The sequence below is a fragment of the Scardinius erythrophthalmus genome, assembly GCF_964197995.2.
Source record: "Scardinius erythrophthalmus genome assembly, chromosome: 25".
Classification (NCBI taxonomy): Eukaryota; Metazoa; Chordata; class Actinopteri; order Cypriniformes; family Leuciscidae; genus Scardinius; species Scardinius erythrophthalmus.
In genome coordinates, this window is record NC_138245.1 from 24,156,603 (window position 1) to 24,178,717 (window position 22,115).

A 22,115-nucleotide genomic window follows, 5' to 3' on the forward strand; every position below is an offset into this window, starting at 1 on the left:
TTAAAGGAGTAATTTACCCCAAAATAAGTTATGTTAGAACGCCCTCTGCCAGTATAGAAAACAACACAAGCAGTCTATCAATTGATTTTATGGGCCAATCCACAGCACACCATCCCCATGTTTGATGATATCCAGAGGCGCTTCATCTACAGCAGCAGTGCTTACCAAATATGGAGAGTAAACTAATGTGAAGAGTGGTGGATTTTTCCCTCATACACAAATTATTCTTATTTCCAGCTCTGTCATTTTGACACACAACACCAAACAATGACTAAACAAGCAGAATAAAACAACTGGAATAAAAATGGAATAAAAACAAGGAATGAATTTTAAAAAACAATAAAAAAAAACATAATTTACTCACCCATGTGTTTTTTTCATTAGAAATGTTTCCTTGGCAAAAAAAAAAAAAAAAAAAAAAAAGCAGTAAAACTGAAATAAAAATAAATTAGCAAAATATGAATTGAAAAAAATAATAATAATAAAAATGACACATTTTGGTCCCCACTTTTATTGTATGCACTGTCACATTCTGCAAACTGATCCTTTTGTTTTCCACAGAAGAAAGAATACATGGTCATGCATGGTTGGAACAACATGAGGGTGAATAAATGATGACAAAATTGACGAAAAGTTCATTAAATAGCTTAAATTTGTAGCTGCTTATGCTGTTAACTTCTTGTTTTAATTGAGCTGTTATGTGCTTTTGAATCATACTGGTTTGGAGGCATAAATTATATGATATGAGTAACAAATATGGCTTTAAATGCTTAAGTCATAATAAAGGCCTTTGGCCATATAGCTGTTGCTTAAATAAACAATGACCTTCGCTAGTGTGCAATACACATGAATGCTTCTATACAGTATTATGACCAATGAAGATGTAAGGTCAACTTCAGCAACTGTGTGTGTGTCTATGTTAATAATTCAAGCTTGAGTAAAAGAGAAGCCAGCATGGTTTTAAACCAGGAGGGCAAGGACAGAACTAACCTGCAGCACAGAGCGCCACTGTGACACCAGCTTGCAAAAGCCAAAGACACATTTTTTGCAGGTTATAAACAGTGCCTGGTGTTATTTGGTATCACCACAAATTGGTAAATATATCTACAGATCATAATATAATAAAAATATAGCTGCAAGCACGAATTAACGGGGCCAAGCAGAATAAGACGAAAAGACATGGCTGAAAGTGTCAGACCAACTGCAACAATGAGCAATTAAAGACATTTAAAGAGGATTTTAGGCGAAATGGCTGAAAAATCATATAAAAAGTAATTAAAAAATAAGATTTAATGGATTATCACTTTCGACCAATAGGTGGCGCAGTTACAAAACTGATGTGATGTAGTCAGAGTGAAGTGACAATGACACATACAAAGTTTAGTGTCAATATGTCAAGGCATTGCAGAGATAAAGCCTGAATAGTCCTTTTGGCATCATGCCTCAACTTTGCTGCTGCGCTATACGAAAACTGTTTTGTCTATCGACACGAAATCCGGACAAACGGTCTAGGAGGAGTTCGAAAAAGTAGGTTTTGAATGAAAATCAAGATGGTGGACAGGAAGTTCGGCCAAATGAGGTAAACTTGGTATCTAGGTTATCGGCGTGAACCAAGGAATCTATTAAGACAAGTGGTATTTCAATAGGCAAATTTATTCAAAAGTTATTAGCATTTTTGGAAATGTTGTTATTACTTTTGACCACTAGGTGGCGCTGGTTCGAAACTTCTCACGCTCCTTCAGGGCATCGTGCTGATGACCCATACTAAGTTTCGTAACAATCTGTTCACATGTTATTAAAATACAGCATTTTTGCACAAAATTCAAAATGGCCGACAGCCAAAATGGCCGATATGGCAAAATTGGATATCAGTTGACTCGGCATGTTGCCCTGAATCTAACGAGACAAATTTTATGATTTTTGGACAAACTGTTCAGAAGTTATAAGCTAAAATATCCATTTTTTGTATCTCCAGACCAGTAGGTGGCGCTGTGCCGAAATGCAGCATGTAGCCTCAGGTCATGCTTGTGATGACATGAAACATGAAAAATTATATAAAAAATTCACAGACAACATATGTTCACATTCATTGCACAATTCAATCGGGACCAGAAAATAATTATTTTCTCCCATTCACTTGCATTGACGATTTTTCAACCTAGAGGTCCACTTGGGGTTTTACAGATGGGCGGGACTTACCAGCTCTATACAGCCTTATGTCTGTTTTCGTAAGCGATACGTACAATTAATTTGCTCGGTATTCGAGAACGGTTTGACCAATTTTTATGAATTCCATAACTTTTTGTCGGCATGGTCTGTAGATGATCTGGTTAAATTTTCGTGAAAATCGGAGCATCGGCCTAGGAGGAGTTAGAAAAAGTAGGTTTTTCAGATAATTCAAAATGGCGGACAAATTTCCATGACGGAAAATGATGTCATAGGGTGCAATCGAATCGGCTTGAGCCAAGGAATCGGGGGGTGGGGGGGAGGGGGGTCTAGCCCTTGTGTCTAGCCCTTACGGTTCAAAAGTTATTAGCATAAATATGAGTGAAACTTTGGACAGTTGGTGGCGCTAGAGAGATTGAGTTGGAGACTCCAAATGTGCTATGGTGACTTTTTAGACTGTCCTCTATCAGTGTGCCAAATTTCATAACTTTCCCGCAAGCGGTTCTATGGGCTGCCATAGACTCCCAGTCGGAAAAAAAAGAAGAATGAGAACACTAACGATTACAATAGATGCCTCCGCACCTTCGGTTCTTGGCCCCTAATTACACACAACATGCATATACATGTCACAGCATGCATACATATGAAATGTATGTCAGTGCAGTAAAGCCATGAGATGGAAGTAATGAATAATCTACACGCAGGAAGCCAATTATATTTATTCCGATAACTAGGCATCAGCATGCCAGCTGAAGCATAGATGCATTGCTTATATTTACTCCAGTTATTCAGTTGAAAAGAAACTCCAAACAAGACAGTAGCGAGCCGCATAAATTATCTAGATATCAAGATATTTTGAAAAATGTTAAAGGGCCCCATTGACTTCCATAGAAAATATATGCATATTTTTTTTTTCATACTATGGAAGTCAATGGGGTCCTGCAGGTTTGGAACAACATGAGGGTGAGTAAATGATCATTTTTAGGTGAACTATCTCTTTAACTCCAAAACAGGGTGTTTATCGTTAACTGAAACTAAAAGCTAAAATAAACACTCAAAATAATTTTATTTCAGCTATTTGACAAGGCAACATCTCATTTCGTTAGTCTAAGTTGGACTACTAAAGAACTTTGTAAAAATGTAACTAAAATGAAAAAGAAAATTGAAAAATCTAAGAACGCTGTTTCAAATCTTTGAGTTAATTGCGTAATGACGTAAGGACACAAAGAAGCATCCTAGAAGAAACCATACAGAGCTAAAATGATCAACTACGACAACTTTTAGTGACCCTTCTCTCATCCGGTTTGTGACTGACCCATTTAAACCCAATTTAATGCCATTAAGGCTTTCTCCACTCAAAAAGCTAATCAGCGCCAGCGCTTTTCAAATCAGAAAGCCCCTGGCTCTTGACTCTCAGATTGTGACTGTGAGCTGGAATATTCATTAGCTGTTTTTCCCCAGTCCACGACTGAAGCCATGCTACGAAGACCCATAGCTTAGTAAGCCGATGTGATGTGTAAAGCCAGGACTCCAATGGGGCTCATGATGAACTCCTGCTGTGTATTGTTACCACAGCCAGGAACAGACTGTTACTTTCCCTTCCAAGATCTGTAATGGGATGGGATCCATTTTTCTGACTGCATTGAAGTTTCTCTTTTCCCGTCGGTGATTACAACAGAATGCCATCTGATCAGCGTTCATACATAGGCTGAAAGAACTGATTGAAAATGAATAATAATTCTGTATTGAAAATACAAATACAAAAATGTAAAATATTAATAAATACTATAATAGTATATAAATAATACTAAACACTGACACAAACACTGATAAAATGTATATTTTGCTTTGGATAACAGCGCCTGGAAGATGAATTAATGTTAATGTAATATTGTATTTGAATGTAATGTTTTTACTAATGTTTACTCATTAATAAAAACACAAAGAACAAAGATAAAACTCCAAAGTGCTAAAAAAATGCACAAAATATTGTACGATTTTAAAGGAACGATTAACGATTATCATTATTGATATTACAATACAACATGACTTTCTTTTATCAGTGAAAAGAAGATCTTAGGCAGAATGTGCATAATTTTGGGGAATATGAACTACTTTTATGGTACATTTTATGCATAAACATTTACATATAGTAATTTAACAGATACTATCCAAAGTGACTTACAAACGACAAAAAGCGCAAGGAATTTATCATAATTGTGCATAAATCTACTTTCCTTGCATGGGAGCAGCTTGGACATTATGCTTAACATCTCATTTGTATTTCACAGAAGAAAGAAAAATGAATGAAAAAGCTTCAGAACAAAAATGAGGCTGAGTTAATGATGACAATGTCATTTAAGGTGAAAATATAAACTAGATAATGACTAGATAAAATCATTTGCGTTTTCATGACAGACATTCTGCTCAAGGCTATTTGATCAGCTGTGACGCGCAACTTAAGATTGAGATTAGAGATTAGAGTGTTCTTTGCAACACAAGATAAGCCTACAACACCTGGGACAAGCCACACTCAAATACACACATGCTAAAATGTACTACACCCTTGATATACAGCCCATTTATCCCAATAAAAGTATATAAGATATTGGACAACATTCAGCAAGTATTAGCTATACAGAAAACACAACACATCCACTAACATCCAAAATATAACCTTAAATGTCAGTTTATTAAATTTACTGCCCTTTTTGTCATCAAAGCAACAGAAATAGATCATTTTCTGACATCGTCTATCTGTTCTTCTTCCCGGGGCAACTACAGACGGAGATTCAGGGCCATGGGAGCAGCTGAGTTTGGAACAGCTTCCCTTGGCAAAATAACTATTTGTTGAGTATATATTCTCCTTAAAACTGCAGTGAACCAAAAACATCTCGCTGGTGTTCTTGACGTCACAAACTACCTTGTAACCAATCAGGATAACGTGTGATCGTCAACGAGTGGATCTCTGAGCTGGTGTGAGTGAGTGGAGACGGGGCTAATATGCATATTCATAGAACCGCGTACTTAATGAGGCAAGGGCGTAATTACATTCAAGCTATTTTGACTAAAGGGGGACTTTAAATGATGATAGGTAATCCAAATGAAAATCTATATCGACTGAAACCAATAAATAAAAATACAATACAAATATAATAAATAAAGGGTTACCCCAACGGCAAGTAAAACAGTAACTTTAAACAACAACATTACAAGAAGTCCACATGCAACATTCTTGACAACATCAAACTTGGCACAAAAGTGCTCAAATATAAATGTGATGCACTGAACAAGCAGCTCCCCAAATCTGGCGGATACTTTTGTCAAACCCTTTTTACATCCCATCTGTCTGTGTAGAAAGAAAGGAATCAGTATGTGCAGTAAGTTTTGGAGTCTATCTTCTTCAGGCAGATATTTCTCATCAGGTTTATACAGTGCACTTGACAGCTGTGAAATGTCTAGCGTGTTTCAGAAAGAACTTCTGCCTGTCTTTGCTTGGGGACAAACAGACAGCAGGAAAAGAGTGTCAGACGAAATGTCATGCTCTGTACTGCTGTAATCAACTGATGGAGACGAGGGAGCATCATACTGTGAAAATGGACCTCAGTTTTGATGAAACACGCACATGCACGAATCCTTTGGACAAGACAAATCATTTGGTTAAATGGCATAAACAACACCAATCCATCTAGATCTCTCTTGCAACTTACAAATTTAAACACAAAGATCCTCGGTAGGAGCATCACAAACAAGGGCTTCCACACTTTTTGATCAATTAATTTCCATGTTTCGTTCATGATCACTGAATAAGAATTTAAATAAGAATTAAACTGTTTCATATTAGCTTGTGGCCATGTTTTACTCTACGAGCATTCACAAAAAGCAATATCCAACCAATGACATATTTCTGAGCTGAGCAGAACTAGAAAAATGGATATTCACTATAAAAATGTGACAATTTAATGAGTTCCTTATGCTTTTTTACATTTTCAACTTTCTTTAGTGCGTAATGTTGCTGTTATGTAAAATAATGTCAAATCAAGTCAAGTCATCTTCATTTATATAGCACTTTTAACAATGTAGATTGTTTCAAAGCAGCTTTACAGAGATAAACGTATAATTTAAGGTAAGATTGTTTTGGCTTTATAGCGGTTCTTTAATAAAGTTATTTTCCAGCTAAAGTTAGTTTTGATTGATTCGTTTCCGTCGCAACGATCATTTGTTATTAAATTAGCGGCCGCTAAGACGACACCATTCTCTCTACACAGACTTTAAACGCGAACCTGTGAGAAACGCTGATGGCGTTCACATGCGCATTACGAATTGGCTATATAGTTATGTGCGTTTGTGCGTAATGTAAAATATGTGAACAATTAAGTGTTATTTGAACACTCAAACATGAAAACCTATTCTAGTAGATCCCAAAAACAACATTAAGACTTTGAAAAAGGGCATAATATGTCCCCTTTAATTATGCTACATTTTAACTTCATTTTAACACATCTAAAAAAATATATATATATAAAAAATGAAGAAACTTCTGATATTTCAAGGTTTTTCATAACCATGGGAATCTTGCTAAGCATAGAAAATGGTGTGGGTGTCCAATACAATCAATATTTGAAATACTGAATCATTTTGGACATGTAGTTGTTTATTTACTGGCGTCTTAACATGCTCAATTTCTTGTAACACAATCTTTCCATCTTGGAACACGTACGTAGTGTCCGACGTACAGTAGTTTGTTGATTTACGATAAAAGGCCATAAAATCCAGTGTCTCGTACGCACTATGGTATAGAACATCACAGATAAATCAGCGGTGACATTAATCTTCATCTGATTACTCCTGGCATGAAGGCGACAGAAATATGTATGACTGATGAATTGTTATCATTTCCAGTTTAACATTTCTGAGGTGTGCAAAAGTGTCATGACCTTTGTACCTAATTTAACCTGTGGAGTCGCAATGGCTTTTGTAATCGGATCTGTCATTTTCTACTGAAATCTGGAGCTGGATTCTTCGAGCTGGAGGCCCAGTGCAGTGATTATTTATTTTAAAATCACGTTTTTTCTGAATCACATGATGTACATCAGATCTTCATATATGCCAGAAACACAAATACCCAACCCAGTGTGACCAAGACAGGTGGACAGATGGCTTATTTCAAAACCAGGTTACATTCCTAATCCTCTTCTTTTTGTCTACCACGTTCACCCTAATCTGTCCGATGGCTTAAGAAATGCAAAATATTGTTATTTCTCGCTTACAAATCCAGGCCTGACAGGGCTGAATGCTGATTTAAACCAAAGCATTTGGAAAAGATACATGAGCAAAAAAAGATTTAAATGAAGCATAGATGTCAACTCCTTTCAGGGAAAAGGTGGTAGGAGAAAGCTCATAAACAGCCAAGTTGATTTATAAGGGCAAAGAGTGAACATTTTCTTTGTTAGGAAAAACCTTTCAAAACTAGAATGGAATAAAAAGAAGATGGATGAAAAGCCAGCATACGTTTCATCCAAGCCTGGCACTAATGTCATCCATCCATTAACCAGTGGAGAATATAATTCCATCTCCATTCTGTCACTGCTTCTGATGGAATGTTGTCATTCCCATGTGGAAAATATGGAAAAGTTCCTTAACAACTTACTGCATTAAAAAGTCCCCTGTCACATTCATCACAGCCTGACAACAGTCAGCCGTTGGATTTAGTCAGAAGTAATTTATTTTCCGGCCTAAGGGACACTGCTGCACTGGCTTCTAATAGGAATTTACAAATGTGATTATTTTGCTAGACTTTTTTTTTTTTTTTTGTGAGGGGAGAAAGACATAAGTATATTATCATATTTCTCAAAATTCTCAAAATTGTTCTGGCTGACACCAGGAGTGTCAGAGTGTCCACTATTGTTGGATACCATTTATAGACCCATGGATATAAAATTTTATATATAGGCCAATTTTATCTAAAAGCGTATGCTTTGAAAAGCCTTTGAACAGATGGTTTCAGTTTTAATAAGAGGAACCATTATTTTAACTATGAATTTTAACTAACATTTTTGAAAAGTAGATTCAAAATGTTTAACGTAAGAGCTGAAGCACAATAAAAATCGAGTTAATCAAGGCATGTTCACAATATTTGCAACAAAAAAATTAATTAAGAAAAAAATATTTATTAAATTAGCAATTTTGGACCATTGTAATAACATATAATAATTATTTAAAAAAAATCCAACTACACTGTAAAAAATGATCGTAATATTAACGGTAAAAGACTGTAATGCTACAGTGAAAAACTATTAATTGGTTAACAGAAAGTTTCCGTACTATATACGGTAAATAACTGTGATAGATCTAATAGTACATTTAATGTAATTTTACAGTTTTTGAAAGTGAAAAAGAACAACTCATTGTATAATTTACAGTGAAAAACCGTACATTGACATTCCCACAATTCCCTGTGTGACACTTCACATTTGATGTATTTTTGTTGAAATAACTATGTTTCTTCATAGTTTTCTTTGTTTTTTCTAATCAGTTATGTACATTAGGGTTTTATGTTACATTTAATGTTGCTAAATTAATGTTTATGGCATTTTTAAAATTTCATGTGTGTTACCGTGATGGTGTTTAATGTTTGTGTGAATGACACTGTGTAGCTTCTATACTGTATATTAGTATTAACTTTCTTGGGGAAGAGCTGCTTCTGATGAGCTTTAATTGATCATGTGACTTTCATCACTGCTGTGATTGGTGGTTATCAGTGTATTACAATGGTACAAAACAGATATTAATACTTAAATAGGACGGTAAATTCACATTTTACACATTATAGATAATAAAATACGGTTTATTACTGTAAATTTTAAGTTAAGTCTGTAAAACCAATAACGTTGCTACCGTATTTTTGACGGTAAAGTTCTGGCAACCACAGCTGCCGTTTTTTTACCGTAAAAATCACGGTTTAATTTTTTACAGTGTAAGGATGCATTAAATTGTTCAAAAATGATTACAAAAGGTTTCCTTTTCAAATAAATGCTGTTCTTTTGAACTTTCTAGTCATCAAGGAATCCATAAAAACCTGTTGAATGGTAGTGTACAAATACTGAATGCCATTGAATGGCCCAATGAGCAGTTAAAAAATGATTGCAAATATATTATGAATATTTGATATATTGCCTAGCCCTATACTGCAGTATTTGCCTCCATGGTACTTCATTTTACTAAATGACACAATAGATTTGAACCAGCCTTGAGAAAACTCCCAAACGGAGGTAAGCAGCTCGTGCCTTAAAAGGGAGATTTGTCTGGAAAAATCCATTTCCCTCCTGAATTTTTACTGTTGATGTTGTCCAAGGACAAAACTGGCCTAGAACAGATCAGGAGAGACATAGAGGAAGCGGAATGGAAATAACAGCACTTCAGAAAACAAGACCTATTCCTGGATACACTTGAGAGGGTATTATTTTGGACTACTTAAATGCAATCTGTGCTCCTCCACAACAAACTGGCAAGGTCTGTGATGAGGATGGCGACAGTGACAATAACGAGAGATGATAATTAAAGCCACACATCTTCCCCCACCCCCCTCCGAGAAATGCATTAAAAGAATATCAGGCAGGAAGCCTGGCAGCCGCCTGAGCGAATGAGCATGAAAACACAATCTGTCATTCAGAAAGCTGATGAGAGGATGATAAAAGTATATGTATCACGGAAGGCTTCAGTCATTCCATGTTATCTCCCTAATAAGCCTCACTGCAGGATGGTTTTCAGGTTTTGAAGTTAAAAGAGGGAAGCAGAAAAAAGGGTGAGCCATTATATTATGTAATAATGGGAGTCAACAAATTTAACAAGAATTTGAAGTGGCAGATCTGCTGCTGTGCGTGCAGCATTGAGAAGCTACTTCAAGATCTTACAAAGATACAAGCTACGGTATAATATTAAGTAATTAGACTACTGTCAGGCTACCCTTTTTTGTCACTTATACACACTTACAAAGGTAGTGAAATGTGCAAATGTATATATTGTAATTACACACTTATGCAGTACCGGACAAAAGTTTGTAACGTAACTATTTTTAATGTTTTTGAAATAAGTCTCTTATGCTCATCAAGCCTGCATTTATTTGATAAAAAATACAGAAAAACAGTAATATTGGTAAATATTTATTAAATGAAAAATAACGTTTTTCTATTTTAATAGACTTTAAAAAATAATTTATTTCTGAGATGCAAAGCTGAATTTTCAGCATCATTACTCCAGTCTTCAGTGTCACATGATCCTTCAGAAATCACTCTAATAAGTTGATTTGATACTCAGTTAAATTTTTGGAACTTGTGATACTTTTTCAGGGTTCATTATTGAATAAAAATGTAAAAAAGAACAGCATTTATTCAATAGAAATCTTTTCGAACAATATAAATCTTTACTATCACTTTTTATCAATTCAACACATGCTAAATAAAAGTATTAATTTGAAAAAAAGAAAAAAAATGACGGACCCCAAACTTTTGAACAGTAGTGTATTGTTACAAAAGATTTCTATTTTAAATAAATGCTGTTTTTTTGTTGTTTTTAAAACTTTTTATTCATTAAAGGATCCTGAAAAAAGTATCACAGGTTATAAAAAATATTAAGCAGCACAATTGTTTCTAACATTGATAATAAATCAGCATATTAGAGTGATTTCTGAAGGATCATGTGACACTGAAGACTGGAGTAATGATGCTGAAAATTCAGCTTTGCATCACAGAAATTAATTCTATTTTAAAGTAAAAAAGAAATATTAAAATATTAAAAAATAATAATATTTTAATTCAAATAAATCAAATAAATGCAGGCTTGATGAGCATAAGAGACTTTTCAAAAACATTTAAAAAAGTAATGTTTCCAAACTTTTGCAGTAAACTAAATATTTTGCTATAATATTAATGAAAAACAGTTCAACAGTTCTCTCAAATTAATGAACTTGAATATATTTGCATTAAATAAAACTATCCAATTTTGAAAAACTACAGATGCATTAAAAAAATGGCCACTTTTTATACAAACTTATTTAAAGAAATCAATGAATAAAAAAATGATTCACTGAAAGGAACGCTGCATGAGATGGAGGACAGGAGTGTGCATTTGCGTCAGTTCACTTGGCTATAAAGATGTCTGCGCAATATAATGTGACAATGATGTAGCGTTTCATACAGTACAACTACACCACTCACTGGAAAAAGGAGCTTGGCTAAACTGGCAAAGCTACACTGATTTAAAAACAACTGAGCTACATTCACACTAATGAAAACATAGTTTGCTACATTAGCATTGCTACTTTTAGTTTGTTACTCCCCAACACTGTGTGGGTGCCATTTGATTTGCTGTGTGAAGCTTCTAGGACATATCTCAGAGCCAGAGAGCAGATCCCGGCCTCTGCACGTAATGAAATAAAGGTTACGGCGGATCGGAGCTCTCCTCTCCTTCCACATATATTTAATTTTAGCCAGTTTCTCCTCTCTACAGTAAAACATGCAAGAAAACATAGCTGTCTGTCATTGTGATCCATTTTTCCATGGTTTGTAGGAGGATATTTCCCATCTTCCTGCCTGCCCTCGTGTTGCTGTTAGGCAGAAGTCATGGAAAATACATCATGGAGTTTATGCAAGTGTTCAAATAAGTATGGGGGAAAAAGAGGAGAACCTTATAGTAAGAGGAGAGAGAGACTGAAGAGAGAGAGAGAGAGAGAGAGAGAGAGAGAGAGAGAGAGAGAGAGAGAGAGAGAGAGAGAGAGAGAGATGGGGGGGGGGTTGAAAGCATATATGGAACCTCTTGAAGTCATTTTTCAGGTTGAAAGCTGGTCTGACAATAAGAATAATTGAACCATAACCTGTCAGGAAAATCATTTTCAGACCCAAAAAATGTTCTATGCCGACAACAACATAGCTGAATGAATGTGGGCCAAATGACTGTTAACATTCTCTTCGACTCCTCACCATGAAATTCTGCAGAGATTTTCCACAGCTCTAATTTTAAGCACCATATTTGTTATCATACGTGAAGGGGAATAGTGATAGAGTGATATACTGTATATAGCAGCCTGGCTGCAATCCGTCTGCTGTTAATTACAAATATATGCACTGTGTATTTTTATAATGAATTCTTGGTAAATATTGCAGATTTTTATTTTTTTTTTTTTTTTTTAAATAAACTGAAAAATAAAATAAAATAAAAATTCCTACTTTTCAAAGACAGGGTCCACTGAAGAGGCCAATCAGATTTATTGCTGCATGTCACTATCATTATTAGCATAAGCAGTTTAAAAAAAAACACTAAAGGGAAACGCAAAGTATGTGCTACATGTTATGTAGTGACAAAGAAATCTTAAAGGTGCAATAGGTGATCTGGGAAATGCTAACTTTAGCCTGCTAGCATTGAAAGCAAACGATCCCACCCTCCCTGCAAATCACCGTCCAAAGCCAGGCCTTCTCCAAAACACATGAACGCGCAGAGACCAGAAGCGAGACGACCAGAGACAACGTTATTACATGATGTGTCATTCACCGGTGAGAAACTTTAAAGTATCTCTTAAACTTTGCCAGTGCCACTTGTAGTTGTCAGAAGGAAAGTTAGGTTGTTGCTGTTTGTCTGCACAGCGTACGTGAACGCTGATGACGTATGATGTCTGCATGGACAGGCTCCGCAGTGGTACGCAAACACACGTAACCTGACAGGGAACACAGTCCATCATTTCATTCGGACCGAATGCATTGATTGAAGGAACATTTTATAGTCCTACACCTCCCACAGATATAGATATATGAATAAAAATACATTTAGACCGCTTAAAGGGTAACTCTCGCCAAAATGCAACCTAGGGTCTTTTTGTTAATCTACCTGAGGGATTCTTTCGTTTAAAAGCATAATTAGAATGGAAACTCCACTTTTAAGTTTGACCGTTTTTTCGTTTTTGGTCAAATTGCCTTTTGAATGGGAGAGCTTGGGGCACTTCTATGATAGCATCAAAAATCACTATTTTTAAAACACTAAGAAGGCTCGACACAACATAAAACTTTGCTCGAAGTATCACTAGAGGCTCTACACATGAACTCGAGCATTGAGAACACTGTTTGTGTACACAGAGTTTACTAAAAAGAAAGATTTTGAACAACTCACTGTCGCTGTGTCCGCCGGCATTTTGTCAGTCAAAAATAGTCGATCTCCGAATACGAATGAACTGACTCTGAATTTTAGTATTGTTTCTTATATGAGGATCCTTTTTCAAATACAAGGTCAATATTGATTTTCACTAACGACAAAACAACAAATTGTCCGTGAATTTATATGGAACTAAGCTTTAGGAGCTTTCCATCTTTACTCTCCTCCCTGTTACGTTGCATTCAGAGATAGACTATTTTTGACTGTCAAAATGGGTGGACACAGCCACAGTGAGTTGTTAAAAATCTTTCTTTTTAGTAAACTCTGTGCACACAAACAATGTTCTCAATGCTCAAGTTCATGTGTAGAGCCTCTGGTGATACTTCGAGCAAAGTTTCATGTTGTGTCGAGCAGGGGCGATTCTAGGATTTTAATTTTAGGGGGGCTCAGCCCCCAATGAGGGTATGATGTAAAAAAAAAAAAAAGTTAGTTTATGGTCTAATGCTCATTATTAAGTAGTTTCATTCATTCATCCAGTAACATGCATATGGCAGGGTTATATAATCACTGAGGTCTCGAATGTGAGGTATTTAGGGGGGTTCGGGGGCATGCTCCCCCGAGAAAATTTTGATTTCTCTGATCTACATATGTGCATTTTAAGATGTTTTGAAGGCCAAAAAAATTGGATGACAATAGCTTTAAAACCATGTGCGGGCAGCTGTTTTTTTTCTCACCTCATCAGCATCACACTCTTTTTCTCTTTGTTTTTATCTTGCTCTGTCTTTTCCCCTCCTAAAGCTGAGCTTTGACTGATACAGGCTTTTAATTTTTGTCTGTCAGTGAAAAAGTAAACATAGGGTCAACTGATAGGTTGATTTATGAATCATTTTCTCAGACAAAGCTACCAGGAAAGCTAGGTAACTAAGTCCATCTACAATGAAATATAAATTATTTATTTTATTTTTTAAGCTTTGTAATCAACAATACGGTTGGTTATTCATCAAGTCACCCCGTGAAAATCTATTTAATTTCAAATCATTTAACTAACCAGCTAAACGTGTATTAATGTAACTGTCTATTGGCAATATGATTAATCTGTTCTATATTTATTTCTATTTATTAAAAATAACAACATGAATTATCAATTTGCCACTTCTATAAATCAAGTGCTTAAAAGAAAACCACAAATCCCTTTACTCTACTCTTACTCTAATATATGTATACACTTCTACTGATTCATTATTATATTTATATTTTATTATATTATTATTATATTATTATATATTATATTAATTATTATACATTATTATATTATATATATATATATATATATATATATATATATATATATATATATATATATATATATATATACATTATTATATTATATATATATACAAAACTATATTTATTAATACAAAACAAAATAACTCCACATGATGTTTCTCTCTCAAGGCCATCTAACGTTAGTGCTTTCAGACAATGATGTGTGTCTTTAATCATTTCTGTGCATGGCAGCATAATGTAATAACGAAATACAAAATAATATGTTTTAAAGTTTAAAAAGTAAATTAAAATAAATCATGATCGTTTTCTAAAGTATGTTTTCATGGGTGTTAATCGCTTCATTTTTGTTTTGTAGAAAAAAACAACTATCACACTGATAAGGGCTGAAGGTGAACCATGAGGTGAACGCAGCGAAACGTATTGGTATTGGATGAGAAACCGAACCGTCCCGTGTTGCTCCCAATGCTCCAGTAACATTATGTAAACTGCAATGCATAAATGACAAAGAACTGCACCGATGCAGATGTAATATCATAGCAATCTATCAATAAATGCACTCACGACACACCTCGCTCTGCTCGGCGCCCCTGCAGATTGAAAAATGCGCTAAATCCAAACAGACTCAGATAAGGGGAGGAGCCGGAACTTGACGCAGCTTGCCGCCGTTTCAAATGAGTTTTTTTAAAGGGGACTGAAGCGATAAAAAATATATTAATCAAATATTTTTTAGGGGGGCTGGGCAGAAGTTTAGGGGGGCTGAAGCCCCCCTAAAAAGGGCCTAGTGACGCCCCTGGTGTCGAGCCTTCTTAGTGTTTTAAAAATAGCGATTTTTGATGCTATCATAAAAGTGCCCGAAGCACTCCCATTCAAAAGGCAATTTGACCGAAAATGAAAATACGGTCAAACTTAAAAGTGGCGTTTCCATTCTAATTATGCTTTTAAACAAAAGTTTGCCTCAGGTAGATTAACAAAAAGACCCTAGATTGCATTTTGGCGAGAGTTACCCTTTAACATAGTGATTGCTGTCAGGATATGAGAAGACTTTCAACCAGCATAACAAAAAAAAAAAAATCTGTAGAAAATCACCTATTGCACCTTTAATTTTGAGTGATGGTTTGTGAACATAAACACAATACTTTCTCTGTCCAACAATCACCATCACTCAATATGTACTGTTTTCATTACGAATGAAGTAAACTAAACTAAACAGGCAGAAGTAATGCTCAGAGATTCACCAAGATCTTTTAAGAACAAACTCGCCTTTAAGGGACACCGAGGGTTATTCTGACAGTGGATGGCTCTCTGTGTGCCAACTGCTGATTCATGTCATCAAACCAGAAAAAAAGCACATTTTCCATATTTAATCAAATTTTCATGACCTCCCTTAAGTGGAAGAGCATTCTCGCCAGTACGGTGTCATAAACATTTAATGCATTAATGCCATGACTATCACGTTATGTAAAGCTACACAACCCGACCTCTACTGTACTTCCCCATGTAGGCCTCATATTTAAAAGGCTTTATTGTAAACCTATATCTTCAAGATGTTTCAGAAAAAAAGGCTGATCTCCTAATGAAAATTCGAAAACACACGTACAACACAAAGTCACAAGCGTTCGGCAGGCACGGAAACCTCTGTAAATAATCTGAATTAGTCATAGATGATCATAAGATAATAACTGGCCAAAAGGGGCTACCTAATATGATTAATATTCCCAGCAGAGATGGGAGCAGTGATTTAATGGTGCACTGAGGCTGACTCTATCTTTGCCTTGTGCAACGAGTCACATGAAATCAACTGACAGCCTGTTTGTCTGTGCAGCTCTAAGCTGGCAGAAAACTCTAGCGACAGAAGTGTGCCCTCTCCTCCTCGACTGGGGGGAGGAAGGACAAGCTCCAAAAACATAACGATAAACCCGGGAGCATCTTTCCTTCTCTTCTAGAATCAGGACATAGTTCTTGAGACCAATAAAAAGCGAGAAACATAGTCTCAAAAAAGGATTCTGTGCCTTGTTCAGTTTAGTTAAAATAAGCTTATGTAACACAATTGGAAATGACATCATGCAATACTTTTTTGGGTGTTTATCTAATCCATTCACATTGGGACACAGTGAGTAGTTTTTTGCCCATAACTGGATGTACAGAAACAACACACAGCATTTATTTTTGTATAACAGGGGGGAAAATGTACCAAGATGAATAATGATATTATCAGAGAAGCATTATGTAATTTTCATTGCATCTAGTCAGCTAAATTTATTTAAGTTTGTACAAGACTACAAAATCCATAAGTAATTAGTAAAAATAACAAGTATTTACTTTTTGTCTATAAGGCTTAATTTAATTGCATGAAAAAGTTTGCCTCAATTAAGTAAGTTAATTGAACATAAAAGATTGGACACCCACGTGTCTTTGTTTCAGAGAAGACCCAGCAGGGTCGAAACGTTGCCTTTATATTAAATATGGGAGTTTAAAGCAGTGTTGCGGACAGTAAATTTTTTTCACTTTGTTTCAGAGTGCTCATTTGAGATGCACTGCCCAAGGTTCACTGTCAGTGTCACGTGACCACTGAACGAGTCATCTAATTAGCCGGAGGCAGAGGCAAGAACTCTGGCAACTGTGCATGAGGGCACATGGACATAGTGTGTCCTTACAACAAAGGTCATGTCGCAGTGTCTTATTGAAGACCCTAACTAAGCATTTGACTGTAAAATTCACCGAACTAAAGATGCTGGAAGCGTTTTCAGGGAAGGCCACACTTTAAAAATCCTTATTACCTGACAGACACCACTGAAATATATGTAACAGCCTTGAGCTCAGTAAAAAAAATCTAAATATGTGATAGGCAGTAGACGGGGGAAATAGAATCGATCAATAGACTTTTTTAACCAATCAAAAAACTAACCAATTCAAAACAATCTCTGCCTGTGAATAAAGAAAAATATCTTGGGGGATTTCAAAATAATTGTAGTGTTTTTCCTGACTATTTTGAGAGCCTAGACGAATGTAAATACTATACGGAATTTTCCAACTTGTATTGATGGAAATTCCCTCCCCCTGGAGATTTTGTTCCCTCCATGTACAGTGTTAATGTGAAGTCCAGTCTCGCATAAGCCAAGATAAACATGCCTAACATACTATTTCTGTGTTCTTTGTCTTTTCCACTGTTCCCCCCTTTTCCCATGTCTAAATTTCATTCTTTCTCTTTTAACAAGATCATTGGCAATACACTCATTCTTGCTTGTTACTCTGCGAATTGAGGAAATGTAAAAAAAAATAAAAAATAAACTACACTATGCTACTAAACAAGGACATAGCCCTAAAGTGCAGTCAGATTAACATTTAAAACTTATTCATTACTCTGCATGACAAAACCATAAGAGGACACAGATGGATTGCTCATGTCTTTGACAGCCCCCCATCAGGAAGAAACACTCAATGCTGCTAATACATCATTAACAGGGATCCAAATTCAAACTAGTGTTTATAGTGCTAAATTCTAGTGTTTTTAAGACTGTTTTGTGCTCATGTGATTAGTGGCCAGTTATAGATTTACTCTAATGATAACCAAAGCAAGTAAGAGAAAACCCAGACAGCAACATAGCATCGTCCCAGATCCGGGCCACATCTGGTACATGTGGATTCAATGCGTACCAGATGTGGGCTGACGCTATGTAGCAGTCTGGGAACAAGGCTACTTCAGTGTACACAAATAAATTGACTACCAACACTGAGATGTCTTAGGGTCCTAATTCATCTCACTTCTTTATTGACATCCTTAGTGCCAAATCTATGATACGATTTTTTGGCTTTCAAAATGGGTTGTACTAAATCATTTTTCAGCTGGCCTGTTTTAACCTCTAAAAGCAAATCATTTATTTTTTTGCCAGACTTTCCTTTTGCAAAAGAATGCAAATGGTTGATTCCATCTAAATTAAGAGTAAAGGACACTGATTTGACGTAGCACCATATAAAATCATCCAGTTGTCTCCAAATAGGATCCAGGATCCAGAGCCGAGATGCCCATATATGGTACTCCATCTGTAGGCATAGCCAGATCAGCGTGGTGTAGGTTGCTTACTTCAAAGCAATGCGTTCAACTCTGTTTACATTTGTTCATGTCTTCCCATTAATCAGCTTAAAATAAGCACAAGTAAGGGAGCTTTTCCATTTCAAGATCTTGGAGCAAATTCAGGGCTGTTTATCTTTGACTGAGTAAATCTGTTATCATTATATCCTCCCTGTCATGGAAAATATCTGGGGTTCGGGCCACCTTGTCAAGTATGTGATCATACCAATAAATGATCTGAGGCTGAGTGCCAGAAGTGTCAGAAGAGGACGAGATTGGTGAGGAGAGCCTGTTCTCTGCCAGAAGCCCTAGCGATGGAGCTCAAGCTCATGTCGAGCATTGCAACGGTTATGGAAATGTAATTAGTCAACCAAATGAGCAGTTCTGGAAATCCAAGACATTCTGTGGCATGCCTCTACACAGATTAAGCAGATCCGACTTGTGGAAAGCTTCTACTTAGCTCATTCACTCCAAACCAGATGCTTTTTCATTCAGTTCATACTTCAAGGACCACATTTGTCAAAGCCTTTATTGTGTGTCAAAGGTCTGTTATGGGAGGAACTTAATCACCTCAAGCAATAAAAGTATCTCTTACTCTCTTCTGATCCCGCTAAATAGTTTTGCATGCCACTCTAAGAACATTAGGCCCAAATTTGAGGTGGAAATGCATGCAACTGCTATGACTTATGGATAAAATAATGATATACAGTAAATCAGACCATATATCAATGCACTTCCTTAAATCACACTTTTGCCGAATACAATGGGTACAACAATGTCAAAGCCACTGTTAAAGCAGTACTGGGAGATTTGGGAGTAGACGCTGTATAAAAAACTATTTATTAATGTGAGATTCTGAAATAAACTGAGCAAAATGGAAACATAAGAGTGAGCACAGCTTGTGGGAAATGAGAGTGTGAAAAGAAAGCAAAAGGAGGGCTGCAAAGGAAAAAAGGGAAGAAAAAAAAACAGCCAACAGATATATCAAGGGAGGAAACATATTGTGGGCAAATAAAGAACAAAGACTGAGGAGATAAAATCATCTGGATGACTTGGAGACTTTGATGAATTTATCATTTTTAATTACACTATTTTAGGGCTCAACAGCATGTGGTCAGGCCATAAAATGTTAAATTTTCTTCACATAGGAATTTTATAATAATAGCTAGAAATTATACAATTTATAATTATACAGGAAACACCAAGGCAGCAAAAAATTACCATCAGCCAGATAATTTACCTATTTGAAAAATCGGACAAGCAGAATTTACAATCATCTCCATATGTCACAGAAAACCAAATGTTTAAGTTTGGAAGCCATAAAATCCATTTACACATTTTAAAAATGCAAGAGATAGAGCTAATCCAATAGGACAAGTGACAGTTCGGTCACCTGGCCTAAAACTGACTCAAGGAAAGTGTGCCATCCTTATTGTTGAACACTAACTAGGGTTTTCGACTATACAAGATTATGTTGATTCCCCTTTTGAATTGTTAAATAAGAACTGCCATCCATGATATTGTCTGCCGTTTGGCACAACAATGCAATACATTCTAACTGAATAGTTAAAAGAAAATAAATGCACTTACGAAATCTCATCGTTCTGGAACTCCAAGACACCATGAGTATCTTCAAAGTCCTCTCCTCCACCTTTTGCTGTGCCTTCAGTTGTTTTATAGGGTATTACCACTACTCCACGGGCTCCAGAGGTACGTGCCACCTTCACCTCCATCATACCAATGCTTTCACTGACATGAACCATTGGTTCCTCAAATGTGAAGATGCCAGCATGATCATCATCAAAGATAGTCACAGTAGCTGTTGAAGGAAGGCCAAGACCAGCTAATGTGTCCACATGATTGGCGCCTGGGTTCCCATTGTCGGTTCCTTCAGATATGACTTTGACGTTGCTGAGATGGACCAGGAAGTGTTCGTCTTCTTCAAAAATGTCATCGTCAATGATGTCCACTCTTATCTCCTTTTCAGTTTCACCTGGTTTGAAGAATATAACACCCTCTGTGAACTGGTAATCAGACCCTGCATTGGCAGTGCCGTCCTCAGTACGGTACTCCACCGAAACAGTGCTAGTTAAGTCGCCGCCACGTCGTACTACATTCAAAGCCACAGTTCCGCAGTTCTCAAGACACTGATATGTGCCAGGGTCAAAAAAAATCTTGGACGAAATATCATTATCTGAGACTTCTGAGCGAAGTTCATGGATGCCAAGTGCTTTTCTGGCTTGGTCCGCAGCATGTTTTTTTAGTATATTACCCGCACCAGTCATAAGTCTAGTGGCCTGGCAGCGATAGAAAGCACGACTCTTCTGCTGCTGGCTGAGGACGTGGTAGTTGGCGAGCTCAACCAGCTGCTCCATCTCTTTTTCTGGATGTTTCTGTTTCAGTTCCTTCAATATCCTTACCATTTCTCTTCTGGCCTCATCCTCATCCATGTCTTTATCTTCAATATCCACCGTTCCGTCTAAGAACTCCTCGCCGTGAGAGTTAAGCATCCCGCCGTCCATTTCGATATCCGCCTTTGACTGGACCTCCGGCTCACCTTCGGTCTCGATGATCATCCCCCTTTGTTTTCCGACTCTGTAACGTTTGTACACATACTTGTAGAAAAGAAGTCTGCGGTCTGCAACCCAAGCAAAAAGGACACAAATTGGAAAGAAAAAAAGAGTAAGCAATCCCTCCCAGACTTCCACAATACCTGGGGAAATCACCGCCAAGATCAGATAAAGCCACGTATATGCAAAGATACTCCAAGTGGCGGTGACAAAAAACACCCGCAGATGCTTGACCTTCCGATGCTCTCCTTCTGGTATCACAGAGACACAGAGGCCGATGATGACAAACATATTAAAAGCTGCACTTCCAACAATGGTGTTTGGGCCTAGCTCGCCTGCGTTAAAGTTGTGTCCACACACTTCTACCACGGAGAGCAGAATCTCTGGGGCTGATGAACCCAGAGCCATGAGAGTAAGATTCGAGACGGTTTCATTCCAAATACGAACAGTAGTGGTTGTGGTTTCTCCATTTGGCTTCTTGATGGTGATCTCTTTCTCCTGGGATGTGATGACCTCAATGGAAGCCATAAAGCGGTCTGCAATGATGGATACCCCCAGGAACATGTAGAACAAACCAACAAAGTACACAGTGGCTCTGGCCAACTTATCCCCAAAAGACGGATTGTTCGGCATCCACATTGGCAAGATCACTCCCTCTTTGCACTCAAAACTACCACCACATGCATCGTGTGAAGAGGTTTCGTTAGGAGAAGTATCTACATCTAAGCTTGTTTTAGAGCCGCCTGCAGTAGCTGGCATAAGCTCATTGGAGAAAACTAAGAGGAAGATGATGAGGTTTAGAGCGAGAGAAAAACAGTATGAAGTCCCAGATTGGCCCATGTTCCTAGTGAGGTATATTGTTCCTGCTCTCCCGTAGCCTGTGA

At 36.7% G+C, this 22,115-nt stretch overlaps 1 protein-coding gene across 3 annotated transcripts in view; it reads right to left on the bottom strand.

Moving 5' to 3' along the window:
* slc8a1a (solute carrier family 8 member 1a) overlaps positions 1-22,115 on the bottom strand; it is a 49,273-nt gene that overhangs the window by 21,073 nt on the left and 6,085 nt on the right. For all 3 annotated transcript variants that reach the window (XM_081358077.1, XM_081358075.1, XM_081358076.1), the window contains exon 2: positions 20,252-22,109. In XM_081358077.1, the coding sequence (XP_081214203.1) occupies positions 20,252-22,071 (1,820 nt within the window). In that variant the 5' untranslated portion in view covers positions 22,072-22,109. The remainder of the gene's footprint in view (positions 1-20,251; positions 22,110-22,115) is intronic.